Source organism: Mangifera indica, chromosome 14 (assembly GCF_011075055.1).
Source record: "Mangifera indica cultivar Alphonso chromosome 14, CATAS_Mindica_2.1, whole genome shotgun sequence".
NCBI classification, from domain to species: domain Eukaryota; kingdom Viridiplantae; phylum Streptophyta; class Magnoliopsida; order Sapindales; family Anacardiaceae; genus Mangifera; species Mangifera indica.
In genome coordinates, this window is record NC_058150.1 from 3,800,589 (window position 1) to 3,823,758 (window position 23,170).

Below are 23,170 nucleotides of genomic sequence, written 5' to 3' on the forward strand. Positions count from 1 at the left end.
TATACCCTTATAATAAGTAATAATTTAAATAATAATTATGTCATTATATAATTATGTGTCATTTTATTGTTAATTCAAATTCCTATAATTACATATAACATTTCATTATTCGAACCCAAATTACTCTTCGTTATAATTTTACATAATTCTATTATTTCTTTCATTAAAAAGCAAATTTTTTTAAAATAATTTTTAAAGTTAAAGAATATATATTAGGTGTAAATCAAGTTCGAACTCAAACTCAAGAGATAATTTTTTATTTTGGACTCCATCCAATCAAATTTATTAAAATAATTTTTAAAGTTAAAAAAATATATTTTAGTTGAGTGTAAATTGAGTTCAAATTCAAACTCTAGTGATAGTTTTTTATTTTGGACTCCATCCAATCAAAATGGCTATTAAATTTAAACACTTCAGTTCAGTCCATTCCGATCTATCTATTTACCTGACTCTGTCAAACATGCAATCAGTCAGAGCACTTCGTCAGGTTTAATTTTTAATTTCCGTTGTACTGCAATCAATCCTAGTACATAATTCAGTACAGCCGCATTTTTAATCTATCTTAAAACAGTAGGGATATTAATAAAAGAACAAAATCAGTAATTGTCTAGTTGACAATGTATGTTCATTTAGTCCACCAGAACAGATTCAGGTAGCATATTTGGAGTGACCTACGGTTAAATTGACATGAACAAATTAGTAAGTACAACCTGTTGTGGTGATGCAACCTGCAAACAATCAATAGTTAGTGCTATAAAAAGCTAATCGAGTAAGAGGTACAAAATGCATGTTAAGTTCTAAACTAGGGTTTTAGTCAGCAAGAGAGCTATTCATAGGATTGCAATTTTAGATAGACCCAATCTCCCACCTCGAATTTGCAGTCCTTGCTACCTTTATCATATATAAGGTAATGTGGAACATATATAAATAGCTATTGTGATTATTGAAACCTACTCTTAATAATAAAAAAAAAAAAAAACACACACCAGCATTAATAGATGATTATTTACTTTCTAAGGTTTACCTGAGCAATGTGACCCACTATACTTCCCAAAAGTCAAAAATTCTCATAAAAATCTAGTGAGAAAAAAAATAGAGAGAGCGAGCCATGTTCATAAAAATTCAAAAGGCTCAGCCCTAAATAGAAATTGCACTCTTTTCCTTTCCTTTCTGTCTTCAGAATTACATCTTTCACCTATAAACTCCTCCCATCTGAAATTTTGGAGTGAAGATGCAGCAACTTAATGTTACACAAATTTACCTATCAAACTAACTGTGCACCAAACTTCTCGTCGTCTGGGTACTCTCAGACTCAGTTTGCATGGATTGCAGAGAAAGCTAACTCAGTGTCGGTGAGAATGTTTCCGGTTGCCTAAACCATTTCTCCCTTTTATGGTTTTACAGGCAACTGAAATGATTCCTATGATAGCAATAGCATAGAACACCCTATATGGTGCCAATGCCAGTCCAGAGAGAAAGGAATAGTATCCAGCAAGTGCATACACAACATTCAACCTCAGTTTCTGACCAAAGATGCTTGGGAAACTGACCAAGGAATTGAATTCGGGCTTCGAGATGATAACACCATGAAAAATTACACCAACGCAAAGGATTGAATCCAACAACCACGGCAAGCTATGTCCAATCCATATTCTCTGCTTTCACATAAGTCCGTGAGCATATATTTATTCTGAAGTTATATAGGGCATGTCAATATAAGTCCAAGCCCACAGCTTCAATATCATACATGCATTCAATAAACACACATAGATATATATATGCATACATGCATATCTTTCACATTCAACAAATGCTATATGATAACATGAACCAAGCATATCTTCCCTTAACTCTTACATAGATTCATTCAACATGAATGGTAAATTAGAAATGGACGCAAAATCAATGTTTTAATTATTTAGTGCTCCTACAAAATTAATGCCACAAGTTAATTTATGTCTATGAACATGGTGCTTTAGGATAATCCATACCTGCAACCGAGCTATCAATGACGGTACAAACATGAGGGTTGCAAGAAGATGCAGGATCAGCAAGCCATGTTGGTGATGGAAAATCTCTAGTTGAGTGTCACTATAACTTTTTGTTGGATCTGGACTATCATAGTTATTTTTTTCTGATGGGAGATCATGGTTGAATCTTCCATCCCGTGATGATGCAAATTGCCTAGATCCACCATTGCTGTCACTGGTGTAATCAAATAGTTCTGTTCTCCAAACATTGCTATGGAAGGAAGCTGTCAAAGAACTGTAACAGAAACACTAAGCCTTTTGAAAACCACCAGTTTATCAGAGAAGTGGCAGCTAGATGCAATAAATAGATCAAATTCCACACCTGTTTGATGCTTATGGTCCAATTAATAGACACCTAACTTTCCTCAAATTTTGAACAGTAAGTGTAAAAAATAATGGATTAAAAGTATTACAGACCCAAGAAGCCAATCAAATTCACCATGAGCATAATCTGAAGATTTAACTCGAAAATTAATTCTTGTATTGAATACAAAGATGGTGGTAATGGAAGAGACCTGAAATTAAAAATATACCTGCACAGTGAATTATGGCAGCACAAAAAATGAAACATGAGAAGTACGAATAGACCCAAAGCTGGATGAACAATGCACACCAAAGTAATTGCAGCCAGTGTTGTAACAATTAATGGATGGACTCTTAGAACCATTACCATCTGCTTTTTTTGAGAACCAGAAAAAGGTCTATGAGAGAAATCATCAATCTCCATCCATGAAATAGGAAAGTAAAGTGAAAAAGGATCAAAATGGAATAAAGAACTTCAACCACCAATCAAGACTAAGTGTATTGACAACCTATCCACCAGAATTCACACTCAATTGTGCTATATTTATATCTACCCTTCTAAAGGAATTGTCTAACATATTAAAAGGGTCAGTTTTAGTTGTAGCAAACTTGATTGTTTATTTAAATAAACACAGCAAAATATAAAAGCAAGCCACACTTTTAACCTCAAATAAATGCAACATAAGTGTAGCCATTAACCCAGTGTAAGCCACTAAACATGCAAATACCAAAGAGGTCAATTTACCTTCAATGAAAAGAAACCAGAGGAAAGATTGGCAAACCAAAGAAGAAATCCAAAGCAAAAATTTCCTTCCCACGCTTGCCACCTGAAATACTAAAACCCAACTGTTTATTTTATAAACAAGTAACTTCAACAGACTTACACAAGGATGAACAACTATAATACTGCAGAAGAAGAAAATGGCAAGGAGAAAAGAAAAACAGTATAGCTTCATACTCCAATAAAGGTTTCATAAAATTCAATTCCCACCAACAAGATCTCAGGGAAAGCTAAAAATTATTTGAAGTAAAACATAATAATAAAAAGTTGCTTAATTCGAAAATGAAACTTGATACAATGTCCATCAAATCCCAAGAAATGGTACGTCATCTCACAAAGATAATCATAACAATTTTTCTAAATCACTTTTCAAAAACTTTCCAGAGTACTTCGAAGAGGGCTCAATGATGCATGGATAATTCTCCAACACTTATCTTATTGTAATTTCTTTTTCCAGTATTATACGAAAGTATCAGCTGTAAACCATTGAAAAACAAATTATACAAATACTAAGTTACACCACATGAAAAGGAGAGAAAGCCAACCAACCTTGTCTTGATGAATACATATATAGTGGCAGCCACATAGAAGATCAATTTTGAAGCCAATAACAGTAGAACTATCAACCCATTTGCGAATAAGTAGCAAATCATCGACACAATGGCAAAGCTCATGATGGGAGGAAATGGTTGAGACATTAGGAAGGAAAGAAACAAGGAGACCAAAATGGGTAGAACAGCTAAAAGCAAAAATGGAAATGGCATTCGTAAATTGAATTCTACGGCTGACAGAACAGAAGGGATAGGCACATCAAGATCCCATGCATATGCTTGCCGCATGAGAGCAAAAAATATAACAGCAACAGACAAACCAACTATCTGCAAAAGACAAGTCCAGCAGCATGACAATACAAAAATTATATCATGAACAACATAAATAATATCTTTTAACCCAAAAATATAAAAATAAAAAGACATCTATATCAGTAATGGAAACAGAAGATGCATTCTGCAAAGACTTGCTGATAGTTCATAAAAACTTGGATGCTACAAATGGTCATAACAGAGTTTTCTCTAAGGACTCATGGAAAAACAAGAAAGTGCATCCATGTAGTTGGATTACAACTTTGGAGCTTATCACATGTACAAGGCGCCCTTGTGTGCTCTTCTTAATTAATCACACAAACACACACAAAAATGTTACAAACCAATTCGTGGTAGTGAATTTTGTTTTGTATATGGTATGTAATGCCTCTCCTTGCATCTATGCTATATATAAGAAAATTATTCATGAACAGGAACTACAGCCATTTCTACAACAAAAATTAAGTTTGATTGGTTTTTAAAGACAACTTTAGTGAAATAGACTAATTGTTCCATCATTGTGAGGCCCATTACATATACTAACTGCTTGGACAAAGGACAATATTTAAACTAACACTGAAGGTTGAGAAAGTCCATGTCATAAGATGCAAATGTCTCCAATAAATTACACTCCCAAACTCAACATTATAATTAATGGTAAATCAAAGATAAATTTTACAAAACTGATGAAAGTTTATATCCAACGTCAAATACACAAAAATATCCAGCAATCTTGAATTTAATCACCTGTGAGCTGTATAAAAGCAAAAATCTGATCGCAGATCCAGTAATAGAAACAGCTACACTAATTTTATATGAGCAATGTGGATCAACCTGCAGAAGGGTGCAGAAATGAAAACCTTAAATTAATAAAAAGTGAAAGTATACATAAAAATTATATTATAATAACAATAATAATACAAGAAAATAAACATATTTGGAAAACTTCATACCAGCAATATAACAGTGGTTCTTTTAAATCTCTGTGAGAAACTCAAAAGTGCTAGTGAAGAATCAACAACAATAGTCTCACTGTACAAGTTTGGAAATATGTGAAGACCTGACATTGGATCCCAGGCAAGTGCCACAGGTGGGAAGCAACGCATTTTGCAAAGTCCTGAAATGCCAAGAAGCTTGTTCAGTAGAAAAGAAAATTAAAGGAAAAATCTAACAATATCATGATTAAAAAGATATTGTTTGGTGACTGAAAGCCACAAGATGTGTTCAACATAGAGTCCACCAAACAAAAGATGTCTAGAAAATTTGAACAATAGAGAGACTTAAACCTTAGAAATGTTCAAAGGATTAAAATTTTAAGTTTTAAAAGGTGACACCAAGAAGTCAACAAAACAAAACAAAAGAAACTGTACACTCCAACATATCCTCTCACATGAAACGCAAGTGCATAAAATTCCACAACAAATACATACAATTTATTGTAATTTCATTAATGCAATGGAGATATTCAAACATAAGACTATTTTGTTAACCAGACTCCTAAACTATGCTAAATATTTCTAATCAATAGTAAAATGTTAGCACCAAAACTGTTGCGTACAACACAATTTACCACAGTCAGAAAATGATTTAATTTTCAGCAACTAGTTTCTGACTTTCGGCACTGGAACCACTTATTCTTGCACTCAGTTAATATATTTGTGAACTTTCATATGAATATTCATTAATACTTTATAAACAAAATAAAAAGATAGTCTAGTACAGCCTGCATAATTAACCATTTCAGAGAGAGAGCATGTCAGCATTGCATGGAAACTTGTAAACATTACAATGATCTCAATCATAATCCATACAGTCAAAGGGACATAAGAAGACATGACAGTGAAAGATTATACCTAGGTTTTGCATGAATTACAAGAAAAGGCAGTTAGTAAGATTTAATTCCTTACCACTGTTTTCCGTGTGTCCAGTTTCTTCATCTGGAAGCCCAGCTTTCTTTATTCCACAGCTTTCAGTTCTCAAAGACAAAGTAGCAGGCAAAAGGCCTAAGCTAATAGCAAATGACAAATTGAAAGTGAGGGGATGATCCTCCTTCAGAAACATTTCCTGTACAGCATTCAAATAATGAAAGCCCAGTTAATTGAACAGGCAAAACTAATCTAAGCAGTTATAGACTTAATCCTCTAAAATCATAACCTGAAAATAAGTCAGCTGCTTATGAAAATATTAACCTTGGGTGAATATGTAGATAGCAGCATTGCTTGTGGAGAAAATTCAATCTCCCCTTCCTGCGGATTAAAGAACTGCCCAACTGCCATGGAAGCTGCTGGTGGAGGTCTACCTGAAATAGTCTGAGGACCAGCAAATCACCACAAATCATGTAGAGTACATGTTGAAATCAGATCCAGCAAGAGAACAATCAAAACATTCATCTATCCAATTATGGAAGAGGAAGAAAAAAAAAATTCCTGTGCAAATGTAGTTTGTCACATTGAAAAAGAAACGAGAATAGGAATGAAGGCCAGACAATACCGGACGAGGTGCAACAGAAATAGTCAGGAATCTGAAACCATGCATATCCTCTGGACCCAACTGAAATACTGCAGTTGGAGGCACTTGCTCTGTCTGACTGCCAGGTTCTGTCTGATGAAGAAACAACATATTCAGGAATGTGTCTCAACAACATTATTGCAACATGATCTTAAAACTTAACACTATACTTCACTTATATAAGACAAACAATTTACTTCAATTGACAATTGAGCATCATAGTTTCAACAACTAGTACCTGCCTAGGTGCTTGTCGTGATGGAATGTGAACCATCTTTGACGTCACCTCTAGAGCCCTTTCACTTGCAGACAGGTCCAGAGTTGATTTCCCTTTTTCAGGCCACAGGTGAATTCTAACCCCAAAACATGGAGCAAGGTTTGTCACAAATATGAAGTGACTTTTTCCATTTGAACTCTAACCATACAAGGCAAACTGTAAGCCATAGAACTCTGGTCTTCAAAAGTATAAAATAAAATGCAAAAGAGCTAATAGTATCAGAAAAAAAAATCAACTTGGCCTTGACAGAGATCCTTTTTTTCCTTTCTTTTTTGAAACTAAAAATTATAAACTGAAACCTTCCCCTTCCCCCCCTCCCCCCCCCCCCCCCCCCCCCCCCCCCCAAAAAAAAAAAAAGACAGCTTTGCATACTTGGAGTTGATCCCAAGACCTCTTGTACATGCCTAAGAGATCCAACCAGCTAAAATTACTATGTTTCTTACATAACCCATTAAGGGTATATAACTGACTTAAAGTTTAAGCCTCGTAAACTTTTCATTCAGTATTCATCATCTACACTTCTAAGACAACTCATCGCAACCAGTAACTCCCAAAGAAAGCTTAAAGCCACCAAATATGGAATTTTGAAGGAGAATTCCTGACCTGAGACCAAGGTTCAAACTTCGTTAAGTAGCAAGAAGATTGAAAATATGGGCAAATTGTTAAAACCAACTCTCAACAGTCACAATGCTAAGTATTTCACCGTGGAGAAATGATAAGAAAGAGAAAGACTAAGCTATTTCTTCAATCGAGATGGAAAAGTGCTGCTTAGCTTACCAATTTCTGTATGTCTAACCACCGCCTCCTCCCATCCATGGCCAACACAGTCACAGTAGTTGTCTGAATGTATAGATCCCTCTCAAGGCCATCATCGCTCCAATGCACAGAGCTGGGACAACTAGAAAAAGAATGCACTTGAGAATCTGCAAGGTGTTATTACACATATTAGACTGCATTTAATTACATAAAAAATGGTATAAAACTTGTAACACATTCTTGCATACACAATGCAGTGCAAGAGAAGAAAAGGTTTTTATAAGTCTAGCAATCTGATACATGGTCATACTTAAATGATGCAGATATCACTTGGCTAAAATTTGAGAATATAAAAGAATGAACATTTACAATTATAGTTTTTCCAACTAGGAATACTACATTAAGATGAGATTTTTAGGCCCTGTTTTTGAGGTAAATCAAACAATTGTGCTCTCCAGGGTAAGTTTCTGCCAATATCAAGGAAATAACATGTAAACCACGAAGTTTGTATTTTGGTAAATTGACAAAGTTTTTGAAAGCTCACAAACCATAATAGCTAAAATCACCATCAATATAATTCCAGCAAGATATTTCAGAATTAGAAAAAAGAAAGTCTTAAATATTTTGGACAGCTACAAAGTGGAATATACTGTATTTAAAACTATAAAGATGATGTGAAGAAAGTTAATACCAGTTGCATCTTTTACGTCCTTGATGGGAAGAGTAGTTGAGTGGTGGAACTGTTGTGATTGCATCAACCAATTAAAACTTTGGGGTGTTGCACAACGAAGCATCCTTGAAAATATTGCAAGTCTTTTTCTAGCGTCAAGAAAAGGCTGGCCAGATCTGGAGTCAATCAAACTAAGGAGAGTATGCGAGACCTACATAAAAGATAGATATTCAAAACCATCCACAAAAGAATTAAATATTTATTCTAAAAGAAAGTTTCACTCACTTGAATGACCAGTTGATTACACCATAAAATAGTTTGATGTTCCATTGACAGCCACACATTTTTCATGCCAGAACTAGTTATCATAAAGCCATGGGTGGGAGGCACAATACCATCAAGGGATTCTAATTCTGACCGCACCTGAACAAAAAGGGAAAAAAAAGTTGGAAAACGTCTACAGCTAAAAACAGAACAAAAAAATGAAGGCGTTAACATTTAAAGAAGATCCAAATCAAGTACATAGCAAGCATTCCATTGAAAATCAAAGTAATGTAATGAAATAGCTTTTTAAAGCGATCAAAACAAGTATTAGATGTGATTTCCTGGCAAATCTTAACATATTTTGCATGTAGAGAATTATTAACATATAAGGCAGCTTTAATTATTTGATCGAACAAACATTCTAAAGAGAAACCAACCACATACCATGTGTAATAGACTCAAAACACCAATATACCTGATAGTCATTATAACCACCAGAAATGGAAACAACAACAACATGAGAAAGTCTAGGATCAGATACATGATGTCCCGTTGAAGTGGTATGGACATCGTACCCCTTTCTCCATTCATGGTTAACACTAGCAAAATAGTAACCCAGGGATGGCTGCAATGCCAAAGGTGGAGATCTGGATAAAACAGGAAAATCTCATACGAAAGCCAATAAATCAATGAAATTTTAAAACCAATGAAATTGAAGAAACCTAAACTTACTGGTGTGGGCTTGAAAGCGTGAGTACAGTCTCGACAGCTGACTTCCTTAAAAGTGGGTGGATAATAGCAGCTCTGGCAATAAAGCCACCCATAGAGTGACCAACCAATATCACACTTTTAGGCAAACTCCCAGAGGCTGCAGAACCTTCTCTCTCTCGAGCTTCATGAGATTCTCGGTATTGATCCAAAATCTGCAAATATTCCCAGACATTAATCAATGGCATAAATGAAAAGTCACAAACAAAAGTACCTGTATTCTACCAAACAAGAAACTCTTCAAACTTAAATCAGTCTGAGAAACTTAAAGGCAGTATCGTTAATAGGAATTTTTGGCATTATTATTGTATCAATAAAGTGTTGTCTTATCAATGTTGAGTGTACTACAAACACAGGAGTCAAAAGTTAAACACAAGGGGTAATTGGTTTGAGGCTATGTAAAAATGAATAAGGCCTAAAAACTGGAAAAGTGGTTCTGAGGCCATGCTCAATAAGCTTAACCCAAAAAACTTCTTCAATTCATGTACTTATAGGTAAAAACAATATATATATATAGGATCACAGAAGCCAATTCAAAAGTTGTGGGATGATGCTTCATCAAAGTGAGACAAGAAAAGGGCTTATGGACCTTCATTGTGTAGTCTCATACCACCCCCCTGCAATATGAAGCACACACTTTGAATTCCATTCCAATAAAAACCCAGATGTATAATTCCAACATAAATTTCAAGTTCTATGATAAAACTTCTAAACCTTCAATTGAAAAAAAAAGGTTCATGGTGTAATATTAATAATAACACAAAGCATGATCTCAAAAATCATCACACTGAACATCATGATTGACATTAGTAATATAATTACTCATTTGTGCTGGGGAAATTAACACAATCAAAGAAATTAAGCTATACCCTGTGGATGGCATACACAACATATTCTGCATGCTCCTCAAGAATCTGACCGTCCATTGCAGAATGTCCACCTTCAAGATCCACAGCAAACCAGTCCAGTTTGCAAGAATATTGGTTGGGTAATTGAAAGCCCGATGCATTCATATCTGTACTGCCTTCCTCAGAAGTCAGGAACGCTTCTTGATAAAATGAACGTTCAAGTGGACCTCCTTGATATGCCCTATCAGATTCTGCTGCTAAAGATCGCACCTGAGATAAGCATGAAGCTGTTTAAAATTTTCTCTTACGATGGTTGCACAGTTCAAATGGAGACTTACTATATGATATGAAATTATATATAACATTATCATTGTTGTTAATTGTTTGCAAAAGTTTTCAAAAAAATAAATGCATAATGAAATTTGTAATGCCTCTCCTGGATATGATGTAATTGGATCACTTTATCTGCAAAAATATTCTATTCCAACAGGACTCAAATAATTCAGATTGTTAGCAGATTATCAAATCACAAACAATTACCAAAAAATGGCTAATTAAAAGATGGAGTAAAAAATTCTACACTGAAACATAATCCTCTTCCAATCTATACTGAAATAAATACCTCTGCCTGACCAGCAAACAACTGTAAGCAAAGCTCCAACTAAGCCATCAACTCACCCAAATTCACTGGTTTTATTAACATCTTAAATAGACACAAAAAAAATGATGCTAAGATTAGAACCCTTACTTACAGTCTTCATCACGAGTCACTTAAGCCCATGAAACAGAGAACAGACCTTCCATAATCAACTCTTCCATATTCAATAACATATGTTCAGAACTCTTAATACAACAACTATAAATCTTGCATCATAACACAGAGTTCTATCTTCCAATGCACTAAACCTATGCCCCAAATCTTCCATCTGTATTTTCTCAGAAGAAAAAATCTCAAAATTGGTTTCAACTTGAATTAGTTTTTACAACACCCTATTAAACGAAATTCATAATTAAAAAACTTAAAGAAGAACAGTTTAGCATAGCCAGACTAAATCTAAAAGTACTCCTCTAATCCAACAAAACACTGATCAATATAAAATGAAGATTTTTCAACAATAAAATAACAATCAAAAGTAATAAAGAAGAAGGAAGACCTTGCCTGTTTATAGCTACCACCATTCCCAGGAATAAAAAGAAGCGGTACACCATTAAGCTGCTTCAGGTGCTCCTTAAAATCAATCTTTTTCCACCCTTCATGATACAAATACAAGCCATACTTTGTATATGAAGCACCTTCAGTTGAAGAAATCGGAATGTATGTAGGATACATATAGGTCATAACACAAAGATTCGAAATTGGCTTTAACAAATGATATAGAGAAGCAATGCCGATCCACAGAGTTAAAATTACAGTAGTCGCAACTCTCAAAGTCGCTCCAAAACCTCTCATCGTGGAATCGACAAACAATATCTACTCCACTAAATTCGCTAAACCACTGTGTCTTTTACCATCACCCTGCCAAGAAAAAGTAGCTCATCAACTTAGCAACACAAGTATCAAAGGTCTCGTTACAATCAAAAGAAGTAACAAAGTGTAAGCACACAAAGCTGATTCTTCATAGATCTGCTTCATAAAATTAAAATTTGAACATAGAATCATCGCTGGCGACAGTATAGAAGAGATGTATCCAACAGAAAGCGAAAAGAAACAACAAAGATTTAAAGCTGAATCAATAAAGATCGTTCAAATATAAGTGAGTACCGAATTAAAAGACAAATGTGAAAGCGTACCGTGTTCGGAAAGGTTGGTTGATAAGCTGGTGAGAGCAGTGAAGCGAGGAACCAGTGAGATCCGTGAAAGTTTCTTTATCTCGCTCTTAAAGCGGAAGTAAATTTAAAGAACCGTACATAAATATGATCGTATATTCGGGTTTGCTTACGGGGTGTTCATCCGTCATCTTTGCATCGAAAGGGTCGGGTTTTCGCCCGTATATGGGCTGGTGAAAAACTTGTTCGGATAAGAACTTTTAGAAATTGATATTAAAAAATTTTTCACCTTTTAAATTTCTCTTGTTATTCACTGCTTTAGTAAGTTTGGTTTTCTTAGAAAATAATTGTGTTTTATTTCTATTGAAATTACAGAACTGTTAATACAAATATCAAATTAATAATATATTATTAACAATTTAAAATTTTATTATTTAAATTCTTTAAAAATATCAAAACTCTATTTAAAATATTGGTTTTCATCATTTTATTAGAAAGAAATAATGCACAAGAAATTGAAAGGAAGAACAAAAAAAAAGTTAAATATTGAAATGTGAGAGTGTATAAATGTGATGAAAAGTCATCTTTATTGAGGTGTTTTAGGGTTGTATAATTGCTCTTTTCCAAAGGCACAAATGGTTGTGAAAAGAATCCAAAAAATCCAAATATTTATATTAAAAGAATGGTTACATGTACTTATTTTTAAGTATACATATAAAATGTCATTATGTAATTGAATATTATTTTATCCTTAATTTAAAATTATTCAATTACTTGATAATATATAAAAATATATATTTATTTATATACTAAAAATAAATATACATAATTTTATTATTACATTAAATAATTTTTTCGTAGAAATATCTTCCCGCATTCAAATAATCTACAAACTTTTACAAGAAAATATGTTATTCTATAAATTAGACCGGAAATCTTGGATTCTTACATTGCATCCTTTTTGGGCTGTCACTGGCTGCACTTGCAGGCTGGATACTGCAAACTGAAATTTACCCAATGACTGAAATGTGTGCTGAGAATTACTCCTAATAATGCGTGGGGAAATAGTGGGGCGTGACAATGATCATTGGGTTGACGTCTCCAGTAGAGGCCAGGGCTGTCGTCTCCATGGCTGCAAGCTCAAACTTGCTTCCCTCAAATGCTTCCACTATCGGGGCATGTTAGTCAAAAGGGCAAGGACTTGAATAAGAAACAGAGCCACTTCCATTGCAAAACTCACCTGTTCAGCCTCTTCATGGTTCCAGGGTCCAATCTGAGAGAGATTGTGACCAAATTGAGGCTTTGTCTAACATATGCCTGGGGATTTCACCTGCCATGAAATGGGAGATTTATACATGGGTGTTGTCAGTGCTTCAAGAAGATTACAAGAAAATTAAAACAATAAAAATTGCTATTGTCTCTGAAGGAAGAAACAAAATTGGGTCATACCTCTACCGGTATAAGCATTTTCTGGTTTTGAATGTACAAGTTAAAACATGCTAGCAAGTGCAGAAAACACATACTAAATGTAAATTAAGGAGAGAGAGAGTTTTCTTTCAAATGAACTCTATTCACTGGAAATACTGAGATAGTACACTTATATACAGGAAAATTTGTTACTACACCGTCCCAATGTGGTGCACAATACTCAAACAGGATATCATATCATCTCAAAGCCCACTAATTTTCTACTCTCAGAAGTTCTCTATATTACAAAAAGAACAAAATAGGGTGTGGTAAAAGATAAAAACTGATGAACAACCCAGCAGCTAGTTAAGCTAAAAAGAGCCAACGCAAAATATTGCAAACCTCATGGTAATGCAATGGCCATAATTTGCTCTCTTTCCCATCAAATAACAAAGCATGTATCAGGAATTCAGGAAACTTTGTACGAGTTAAAAATCTCTTACTTAATAAGAGAACTCGTGGCCTCGAAATGAGATGTACTTTTTAACCCAGATGGCAATATCCTCAGCACAGGCATGGGCCTGCGGGCTCTTCAGAAGCACGTCGAGTGTCGCAAATTCATGAACTGCATCCTTGTACTCAAGAACAGGTGCATCAACGTTTACCTTCCGGAGCTCCTCTGAGTAAGCGATGGCCCTATCTCTCATCCAGTCATGTTCAGCTACCACTGTCAGTGTTGGGGGCATCAGCTTCAAAGGTGGCCCTCGATCTGGTACTAGGGGGTTAGCAGTTGGGTGGTCCAGGCTGAACTCCTCCTCAGGAAGAAAAAGTTTCCAGGCAAGTAGGCACATAGCCTTGTCATAGAAGTAAGAGTTTGCCAATTTTATCTCTGAATGTGTGGGGACACTTCCAATGAAAAAAGGATACATCAGAACCTGTGCAACAACCTTCACAGGATCCAGAAGCCTTCCTGCCTCAACAGCTTTCCGAGCCACAAAATCTGCAATGTTTGCACCACAGCTCACCCCAAGTAGAACACATCTGTAAAACATACCACAAGTCCACAACGATCAGGTTTGTATAGCTTAAAATTCCATAACCAAACCCTCCAAGTTGCTTGTAAAGAATAAGCATTCAAAAGAAATTTCCAATTATCACTAAATACAACAGTTGTAGGTTACCAGTTTCATTTCAGGACAAACAGCTAAAAACCATTCCCAGGTCAATGTAAACAGGTGTGACTTGTTATATTTATCCAGCTCTACCTTTATCAACAAAAAATAATTGGACAAAATGCCAACTGTACAGAATTATAAATAGATCTCAGCTTAACTACAGGCAAGCAGACATAGAATGGCAAGAAAAGTAACCAACAAAGAAAGCAACAAGTGAAAATAAAGAGCAAATAATATGAGCTCTTCTGCACGTTGCATGCATTATCATTACAAAAAGAAAAAATAATGTATCCACACCTCCTCATTAGTGTTCCAGCCTCCATAGATATAACACTCATCAAGAAAATCGGAAGGACTCTTCTTTCATAGGCCAACTTTTATCAATTAATAAATTACTAGCAATCATAACAATAGAACACACAATAAGCTCTCAACGCTCAGTTTTACAGTAGCATCAAATTCCACCAAATCGAATCCAAAGCACAAAATCCTAATTCTCAATTCCAATATCATTGGTCTTAGAATACATAGAACACATCCTCATTGCATTAGATAGAAAAACTATAGAGTTACCACTGTGACCACTTTCACCATCCAACAACCTAGTTTACAGAAAAGCAGCATAACTCCAGTCCCTCTACAATGAAAGTTCCATACTGATGCCATTATTCATTTTCATGCACAAAAGGAGCAAAGGTATCTCTAACAATAAATTAGGCCCACGAATTGCATATACACACATTCACCACAATCTATGATTTGCAAGCAACTCTCCTATAAAAAAGTTGTATTATAATTCACCTGTTCATTTATGTCTAACATCCATATAGGTAAAATTCACCAAGACTTGCCTAAAACATGTGCAGGATTATGCAGATGCTAGACGAATTTGTCATGAAACTTTCACAAGCTAGCAAATTACATAACCATCTTACTTTCTATGGTTCATTTAAAAGTATATAAACACAAAGTCAAAATTGGTACTAAATGGTGAATTTCACGACTTGCATATACACACATTCACCACAATCTATGATTTGCAAGCAACTCTCCTATAAAAAAGTTGTATTATAATTCACCTCTTCATTTATGTCTAACATCCATATAGGTAAAATTCACCAAGACTTGCCTAAAACATGTGCAGGATTATGCAGATGCTAGACGAATTTGTCATGAAACTTTCACAAGCTAGCAAATTACATAACCATCTTACTTTCTATGGTTCATTTAAAAGTATATAAACACAAAGTCAAAATTGGTACTAAATATTATATATGTACTTTATAATAAACATGAATACCAATGGTTATTATGTCTAAATTTTTCAAAGATGTCTTGTGACATCCCCACTTATGTCACAATAAGATACTCAGATCCATGTCTTCATACCATACATCATATTGAATGTTGTTTGCACCAACTAAACTGTAATTCTTCTAAAACTGTTGAACAAGAGAATATTAGTTTCACACTTGGTCAAAAAAACAATTTCTTGCAACTAATTGAAACCAAGACGTGGGAAGAACCAAGTCACTACCCTTTAAGAGACATATGAATGAGCTAAAGTAACACAACAGCAATTAATATACAACTAAACCCTAAACCAGAAAGTAATTATCAAACTGAAAAGCATTGTTAAAAAGTTTGACAGTCTCCATATATGTAAATAATTCCCAAACTAGTTGATCAAGTGTTTATCCTTCATTTAGACACAGATAATAAACTTTTGGCCAGAAAAAATACATGTAATCACATTCTTAATGTTACAGCAATCATTGCCCTTAAGAACTAAAAATGTGGTGTATGAGTTCCCACATTGCAATAGGCAAGATTTGGACAGTTTTCAATAAGCATAGACATCAGCAATCATGAGTAATAGTAATAAACAAAACCACAAAAAGCATCAAAACACCTTGAAGGATCTCCATGAGCAGCCAACCAAGGTTCCACCGGAGACGCACCAAACGCATCCACAAGATGTCGATTACTATCAGACTTCTTAGACTCCACACCGCCACCACGAGCATTCCCCATGCTCTTACTACACTCCGCCAAATTCGCTTGCTTCCCCAACCAATTCAACACTTTGAGCCCATCGTCAAACGCCGCCGGGTACCTATTCTCCGGCGCCAACCTATACCCGACTGCCACAACAATCGCATCACACAATCTCGAGATCCGTCGACAGAAAAAATCGTTCGCCACGGAATCATTGCTCCCGCTCACCCACCCTCCCCCATGAAACTGTAACACTATCGGTAATTTCCTACGGTTCACATCTACCGGCAAGTACCCTCTATACGCGTCCGATTTGGAATTCAAAGCCTCAGTTCCAACACCAGTGTAACTACTTCTCCGATTCTCTTCCAGTCTCGTTATCGCGGTCCCCACATTCGACGGGCCGTAACTGCCTCTCCGTAACAACACCTCGCTCTGTTCCAGATCGGCTTGCCTAACGTTCAAGCGGGCTTTAGTTCTGGATTGAAGTTTGGAATCGGGTTCGGGAGGATGAAGAGCGGATTCGGGTAGAAAAATCCGGATCGTGAGAGAGGTGAAGGGGTCGATATGGATATCCTTTGTCGCCACTCCGTCAGAGAATGAAGGATTGGGCGCGGCAACCGATTCTTCAGGTCGGGTAGTTACTCCAAACGGGCTGGATTCCTCGGGCGGTGTTTGGATCCGGTTTTGTAGTCGGTGTTTCAGGAGGAACTTGAAGAATACACTGTATAGCTTTACAGCTACGCTCGGCATTTCTGTATTTTCGTCTTCGTTTCTCTAATTTTCGAGCTTCTCACTCAAAACAAAACAGGAGAGACTCCACACAGCTTTGTTATATTGGTACGCCGCCGTGTCCAGTAGAATCGTGCTTCGTCTTATCAGTTTTATAAATTCATGATTTCAGAGTTGAATTAAAGGTTTTGTTTTCTGCTTCCGCATCAGATTAGGGTTTGAGCAATCTGGAGATTGCTTGAATCTGAAGACGATGATGTTTCAATGGCGACAAAGACTGTGGGCGAAGCGGTGGTGATGGGTATGCTATATACATGCAAGTTTAGGATGTGATTTTGTGTTCTTTCTTGTCTTTTGTAATGTGTTAAGATTTTTTTAAGACAATTTGTGCTTTTGATGGTGATACAGTTTAGACGACTTTTGTCCTTTTGTTTTGAAGGTACAAGTGGTACGCCACTCAGAATAGTCTGATGGCCAAAAAAATGAGATTTTAAACATAAAATTAATGTTTCAAATCCCTTTCAACAAATATCATATAGATAGAATTGTCATTGGACCAATAGTCTCACCTCCTTAATACTCAAGAAATCGATCATCATATTAAAGTATTTCCTGTTTAATAATTTATTCTATCCCCAAAAAGTAGTTAACTCATATTTGGTGCGTCTATAATTCAATTTAAATTATAAAATTAAATTAAATTATTAAAAAATTATAATTTATTTTATTTTATTTTAGATTAAAAAATTTTTAAATCATTTTTTAGTTTAAATTACGATTTAAACAATTTTCAAAATAATTCAAACCATAACCATATTTCATACTATATATAACTTATTTTTTATATTTATTTTGTTATTTTTTAAAATATATATGATATTTATTTTATATATTTATATTATATTTTAGAAAATTATAATTCAATTTATATATTTTTTTTTTAAGATTCAAACTATGATAGTCGAATCTTATATTGAAAATTCAATTTTCATATCACATATGGTGTATCATATCATATGATATATCTTTAAAAAAATAAAATAATAAAAAATTATAATTGATACGTTATTATTTTAGAAAATATCATAAACACTTTTAAAATTTAAAAATTTTTCATAAACACATCTATTGCACCATCATTTTTATCGGAAAAATGTATCAATAATATATATCATAATGTTTAATATATTACTGTATTATATTAATTTGATACATCTTATGATATGTATAATTTTGTATTTATATTATATCATATCATGTATTATAAAATATTTATAATAATGAAGTAAATCGTAATCTAAATTAGAGTAAACAATAATTTTTTTTAATTTTAATTTGGTTTAGTTTGAAATCTAAAATAATTTAAAATTTTTTTAAACTATTTTTTAATTTAATTTAAAAAATCTATCAAATTGTATCCCACCCTTAACTCAAATAAAGTTATAGCGATAAGAAAAAGAAAAAAAGTACAAGTGGTGTCACCGTTGGCATAAAATACGTGCTATGGGGAAATTTTATTGAAGCTCAGAAGTGATTTGAGAGTTTATTTAGGCCAAAGGACTTATTCCTACCTAAAGTATCATAATTTCTCAAGTTTTTATATCTTAATTATGAAAATCTTAAGTACTCACTTATAGAAAATTATATTTATTAGTTTCAAGAATAAAATCATCATTTTATCTACAATATTAAAAATTAATTAGAGTTTAATCTCTTTTTTCTTCTCCCCTAAAACCCTAAAAATTAAAGTTTGTCTCATAGACCAAATTTTAAAAAATAACATTTTTTCTGTTAAGGTTTAGTTTTCAATCTCCAGTGTCAAATCCAGTATCATCATCTGCGACAAAGATTCCTCAACACATCACCTCTCTTCTCTCCTCTAAAACGTAGTTAATGAAAATGTCGTCTGAAAAGATGAAGAGTTTCGTCAAAAGGCAAAGCTCTTTGTCTCCTCAAACATCTTCTTTCAGGAAGATGATTATTTTCCTAAACAAAAACGAAATCTTCATTTTTCTAGCTTCATTCAATGTCAATCAGGTATCTAAGTGAGAGGAAGAAGATTGTCAAAGGGAGAGGAAGCTTAGAGAAAGAAAGAGGTCATTGGCAATGGCGCCAAAGATGACATCAGAGTTTGAAAATTAAACCCAACGGAGAAAATATCATTTTTTAAAACTTAACTTAGCCTATGAGGAAAAATAGTTAGTTTTTAGGGTTTAAGGAAGAAAAAAAATAAAATTTTAAGAAGTTAGAATTCTATTAATTTTAAACAGTTATCAGTAGGTAAATGAGATTTTTAAAGTTAAGAGATGAGAATTTAAAATAGGCCAAATGACTATTTCCCACCCAAGGTTTGATGTTTTCTCAAGTTTCCACCTTTTAACTATGGAAACACCAAACACCCACCCATGGCCGGTTAGATTTAACAAAACCCTAACGGTGGTAAGGGTAAAATTATCATTCTCTCTATAATATTAAAAATAAACTAAAATAGAATCTATTTTGCCCCCCTAAACTTTAAAAACTAAAATTTTCCCCCAGCCTAAGTTTTAAAAAATCACAGTTTCACCCTAGGGTTTCATTTTGAAATCTCCGAATACATCTCCGGCTCCATTGTCGATGGTCTCTCCCTCCCGAAGCATCCTCTCCTTTCAGCGATCTCTTTTCTCCCATTTGGACGCCCCATCGGAGTCGGAGAAGTCGTGGAAGACGAAATTCTTCGTCTTCCCAATCGTCGTCGTCTTCATCTTCCAACTTGATCGGGCTTAATCTTCGTCTTCATCTTCCAACTACGATGAAGACAATTGCGATTGTCGTCGTCTTCATCTTCATCTGGGAAGACGATCGTCTTCCCAGACGACTTCTCTCTGCGTCGGATGCGTAGTGCAAGAGTTGAGAGGGGCCGTCGATGGAAGAGAAATCGTCGGGAGGGGAAGACGGTCGGTGATGGCACCGGAGAAAGTAAAAGGGTTTGGAAATAAACCCTAGGGGGGGAAATGCGATATTTTCAAACTTAGCTTAGGGAAAAAATGTTAGTTTTTAAACTTTTAGGAGGGAAAATGAGATTAAATTTACCACCGTTAAGGTTTTGTTAAATCTAACCGGCCATGGGTGAGTGTTTGGTGTTTCCATAGTTAAATGATGGAAACTTGGAAAAACATCAAACCTTGGGTGGGAAATAGTCATTTGGCCTTTAAAATAAGAAAATATTTTGGGTGGAAAATAGTCCTTCGGCCGTTTATTTATGATATTTAATTATTAATTATGAAGGTAAAGGATAAGTAGGAGCCATTAGTCCACCGGTAATTATTCAAGGAATTCACATCATCCAACTGTTTTGAATTATATTGTTGATTGCATTGCATGTGTTTTTTATTTTTCAACTTTTATTAATATTTGCTCATGTAATTGCTGTTCGGAAATTTTATATTAATATTGCTTTTGACTCTTTCTTAAAATGTTTATCAGGAGGACATTCAGTCCATATGTAGGTTGTTTCGCTGTTTGTTGAGTGTTGTCATTGTCTTCAGTGAAACTCCAACCCATCTGGGAGAGTTTTTCAACATTTTATATTCGATATCGCACCCGCATCTTTAGAATTATTCCAGGATGAGTCCTTTCAATTTCACTTATCATATTTTAGTTTGTGTATGTGAATAAGGTTTTTGTGGTTTCTTTTAGAGAACTGTGTAGTATTTACATTTGCACATATGTTTGGTTGGTCATCAATTGGGCTTTTTGGTGACCAATAGTAATATCTTCTATGTCTTTTGGAAGTTCTTCTAATGACAGAGCCCAGTATTATGTTGATTTAAAAACTCTACCGCTAAAAATGTGGTTTTGTTGGTAAAGAGGAGGATAGCTTTGAAGCGAGTTGTACTGGAATTTCCTTCAGGGGTGGAGAAGAATGTTCTTTCACCTAAAGTAGGTTCTGCGTTGGCCGATATAGGTGATGCAGAATTCTGAGACGTAAAAGATGGAGGAGAGCAGTCTTCAGTCACAATGTCTAGGTAGGAGTAGATCAAGGGCTGCTATGGGTTGTCTGTTGATTTGAAGGAACCACGGTACTACACTAGTTTGAGCAGAAGGTAATTGGTTATTTTGGGGTTTTTCCATTTCAGTTGCCCCTACTGCATGCTGATGTATCCTGCCCATGAATGCCCTTTATTCAGTCCATGAGACAAGCAAGCTCATAGCTAAAGAGTTAGACTACATTAATGCGATAAAAGAGCATGCCAGGACCATTTTCTTGGTCGACCAACAGATGAAGAAGTTGTCCAGTAAGGTTTCCTTATGCACTAACTTTTCTTCTTCATTTTTTGTTGTGAAGTTGCTAATTCTAGCTTCCCTCTGCAGGGTTATTGCCCCTGGCCCATCCCTGAATTCAATTCGGGGCTGAATGTGGAAATAAGAGTGGTCTTTGTCCTAGTTCTGGCTATGTCGGCCTTTCCTCCACTCTTCAGCGGGCAAAATAGAAATGTTCCTTTGATTGCTCATGTAATTCTAGTTTGGTACATCCATCAATACAAATGTCCATAATTCAAGAAGATGGGGATGAAATAAGATTAGCCCCAATAACAAGTATAGCGAACAAACAAACGTGGCATTCAATGCAAGAAGGCAAAGAGACCACATGTTTCTTATGTGGTTCTGTTTATAATTCAGAAGCCTACATACACATAGACGTGTTTTTTTATGTGATTCATACTAATAAAGATTAAGATAACATGTCCAATTGAATAAATAAAATATATTATTTTATAATTTGATAAGTATTATCACCCTCGTATGATCTGATATAGAAGTAATTATACTTTAATTATAATTATTAAAGTTGCTAGATTTGATTCTATAATAATAGAAAACTAATATTTATTGTTAGAAAGATTACATAAACTGTGATTGTTATTGATTTTGTTTTTTCATTATTGTTTCCGGATGATTTCGTGCCCTATCAATGTTATGTCTAAACTTTCGGGGTGATAATTAGAGATGATAGTGAATCAAATCACCACGACTTATCGAACCTATGGGCCAGGTTACTCCAATAAAAATATAAGACACATAATTTAATTTTATATATATCAAATCGAATCAAGTCAAACTCATTAATTTTTTTAAAATATTTTTTTAATTAAAGTTTTTTTAAATTATCAATAATATATATATATCATGCGTTTGTTGTTTAAACTCATGTCTGATTTAGACCATCCGTGAGCCACACTTGACCTATTACAATTGTTTATCAAAGTTTTTTGTATGAAACTTTTTTGTCTAATTTTCAAATTGATTCTAGGCCAAAGGACTATTTTCCATCTAAAGTATGTGGTTTTCTCAAGTTTCTCTTTGTTAATTTTGAAATTTTCATTTACCTACCCATAGAGTATTATAATTAATTGAGTTCGGTTGTTATATCATTTCCCTCTTTAAACCTTAAAAATTAACAATTTTTCTCTAACCCAAGTTTTAAAAAAGAGCATTTTTCCTCCTAAGGTTTCCAATTTTTAAATTCAAATTTTTAGCACTATTTTTTTTCTCTTCAATGACTTTCAGACGACGTCTCTTCTTTTTCAATATGACCTCGTCTTTGTCGATGATAATGTCTAAGAGAATCATCAGAAGAAGGCCACGTCGAAGAGAAAGAGACATCGTCTGAATGTCACCAGGGAGAAAGAAAAGATATAAAAAATTTGATTCTGAAAATTGAAAATCCTAGAAGAAAAAATGTTGTTTTTAAAAATTTGAGGTAAAAAAAATTATTAATTTTTAAGATTTAAAAAAAATCAAATCAAATTTAAATTTATTTAATACAAATAAAATAATAATTTTATTTTTAAAATCATTAATTTTAATTACTTGCTAGTGATTAAATAAAATTTTTAAAGGTACCAGAGAAATTTGGGAAAACAGGACCATGAATGGGAAATAGCCCTTTGGCCTTGATTCTATCCAATTGGCAGCCTCTATTGGTGACTAAGTTCTGATGCCTTTCAAATAACGGGTTTATGAATTTGATTGAGTCAGAG

General features: G+C 34.3%; 2 protein-coding genes across 9 annotated transcripts; both read right to left on the reverse strand.

The window, feature by feature from the left end:
* Positions 1-1,047: 1,047 nt before the first annotated feature.
* On the reverse strand, positions 1,048-11,960 carry LOC123196684. Of its 7 annotated transcripts, none has more exons than XM_044610754.1 (19): positions 11,860-11,960; positions 11,228-11,584; positions 10,090-10,338; positions 9,185-9,375; positions 8,897-9,077; positions 8,474-8,611; positions 8,210-8,399; positions 7,540-7,685; positions 6,724-6,900; positions 6,468-6,578; positions 6,167-6,286; positions 5,885-6,041; positions 4,931-5,094; positions 4,725-4,811; positions 3,664-3,992; positions 3,079-3,160; positions 2,564-2,703; positions 1,992-2,265; positions 1,048-1,655 (listed from the first exon to the last, which is right to left on the reverse strand). In XM_044610754.1, exons 2-19 carry the CDS (start codon positions 11,516-11,518, stop codon positions 1,344-1,346), a joined length of 3,339 nt encoding a protein of 1,112 aa, XP_044466689.1. In that variant the 5' UTR covers positions 11,519-11,584; positions 11,860-11,960; the 3' UTR covers positions 1,048-1,343. The 7 variants fall into 7 exon arrangements, with proteins under 7 accessions (XP_044466689.1, XP_044466690.1, XP_044466693.1 ...); XM_044610755.1 differs by having other exon boundaries at positions 8,928-9,099; XM_044610757.1 differs by having other exon boundaries at positions 1,450-1,690.
* Positions 11,961-12,647: 687 nt separating this feature from the next.
* LOC123196600 (probable carboxylesterase 11) lies at positions 12,648-17,546 on the reverse strand. 2 transcript variants are annotated; one of them, XM_044610655.1, is made up of 3 exons: positions 16,330-17,546; positions 13,746-14,283; positions 12,648-13,165 (listed from the first exon to the last, which is right to left on the reverse strand). In XM_044610655.1, exons 1-2 carry the CDS (start codon positions 17,166-17,168, stop codon positions 13,746-13,748), a joined length of 1,377 nt encoding a protein of 458 aa, XP_044466590.1. In that variant the 5' UTR covers positions 17,169-17,546; the 3' UTR covers positions 12,648-13,165. The 2 variants fall into 2 exon arrangements, 1 of the variants encoding a protein (XP_044466590.1); XR_006497708.1 differs by lacking the exon at positions 12,648-13,165 and adding an exon at positions 13,385-13,617 and having other exon boundaries at positions 13,655-14,283.
* Between the last annotated feature and the right edge of the window lie 5,624 nt (positions 17,547-23,170).

What these genes read in the sequence shown, in the direction of transcription:
- LOC123196684 (XM_044610754.1), bottom strand. Translation starts at nt 11,518, where the DNA reads ATGAGAGGTTTTGGAGCGACTTTGAGAGTTGCGACTACTGTAATTTTA. An exon ending in GGTTAGACATACAGAAATTG is followed by an intron (nt 6,901 to 7,539) that starts GTAAGCTAAGCA and finishes TTGTATGGTTAG; the next exon opens with AGTTCAAATGGAAAAAGTCA. An exon ending in CACGACAAGCACCTAGGCAG is followed by an intron (nt 6,579 to 6,723) that starts GTACTAGTTGTT and finishes TTTCTTCATCAG; the next exon opens with ACAGAACCTGGCAGTCAGAC.
- LOC123196600 (XM_044610655.1), bottom strand. Translation starts at nt 17,168, where the DNA reads ATGCCGAGCGTAGCTGTAAAGCTATACAGTGTATTCTTCAAGTTCCTC. An exon ending in GCTCATGGAGATCCTTCAAG is followed by an intron (nt 14,284 to 16,329) that starts GTGTTTTGATGC and finishes TATGTTTTACAG; the next exon opens with ATGTGTTCTACTTGGGGTGA.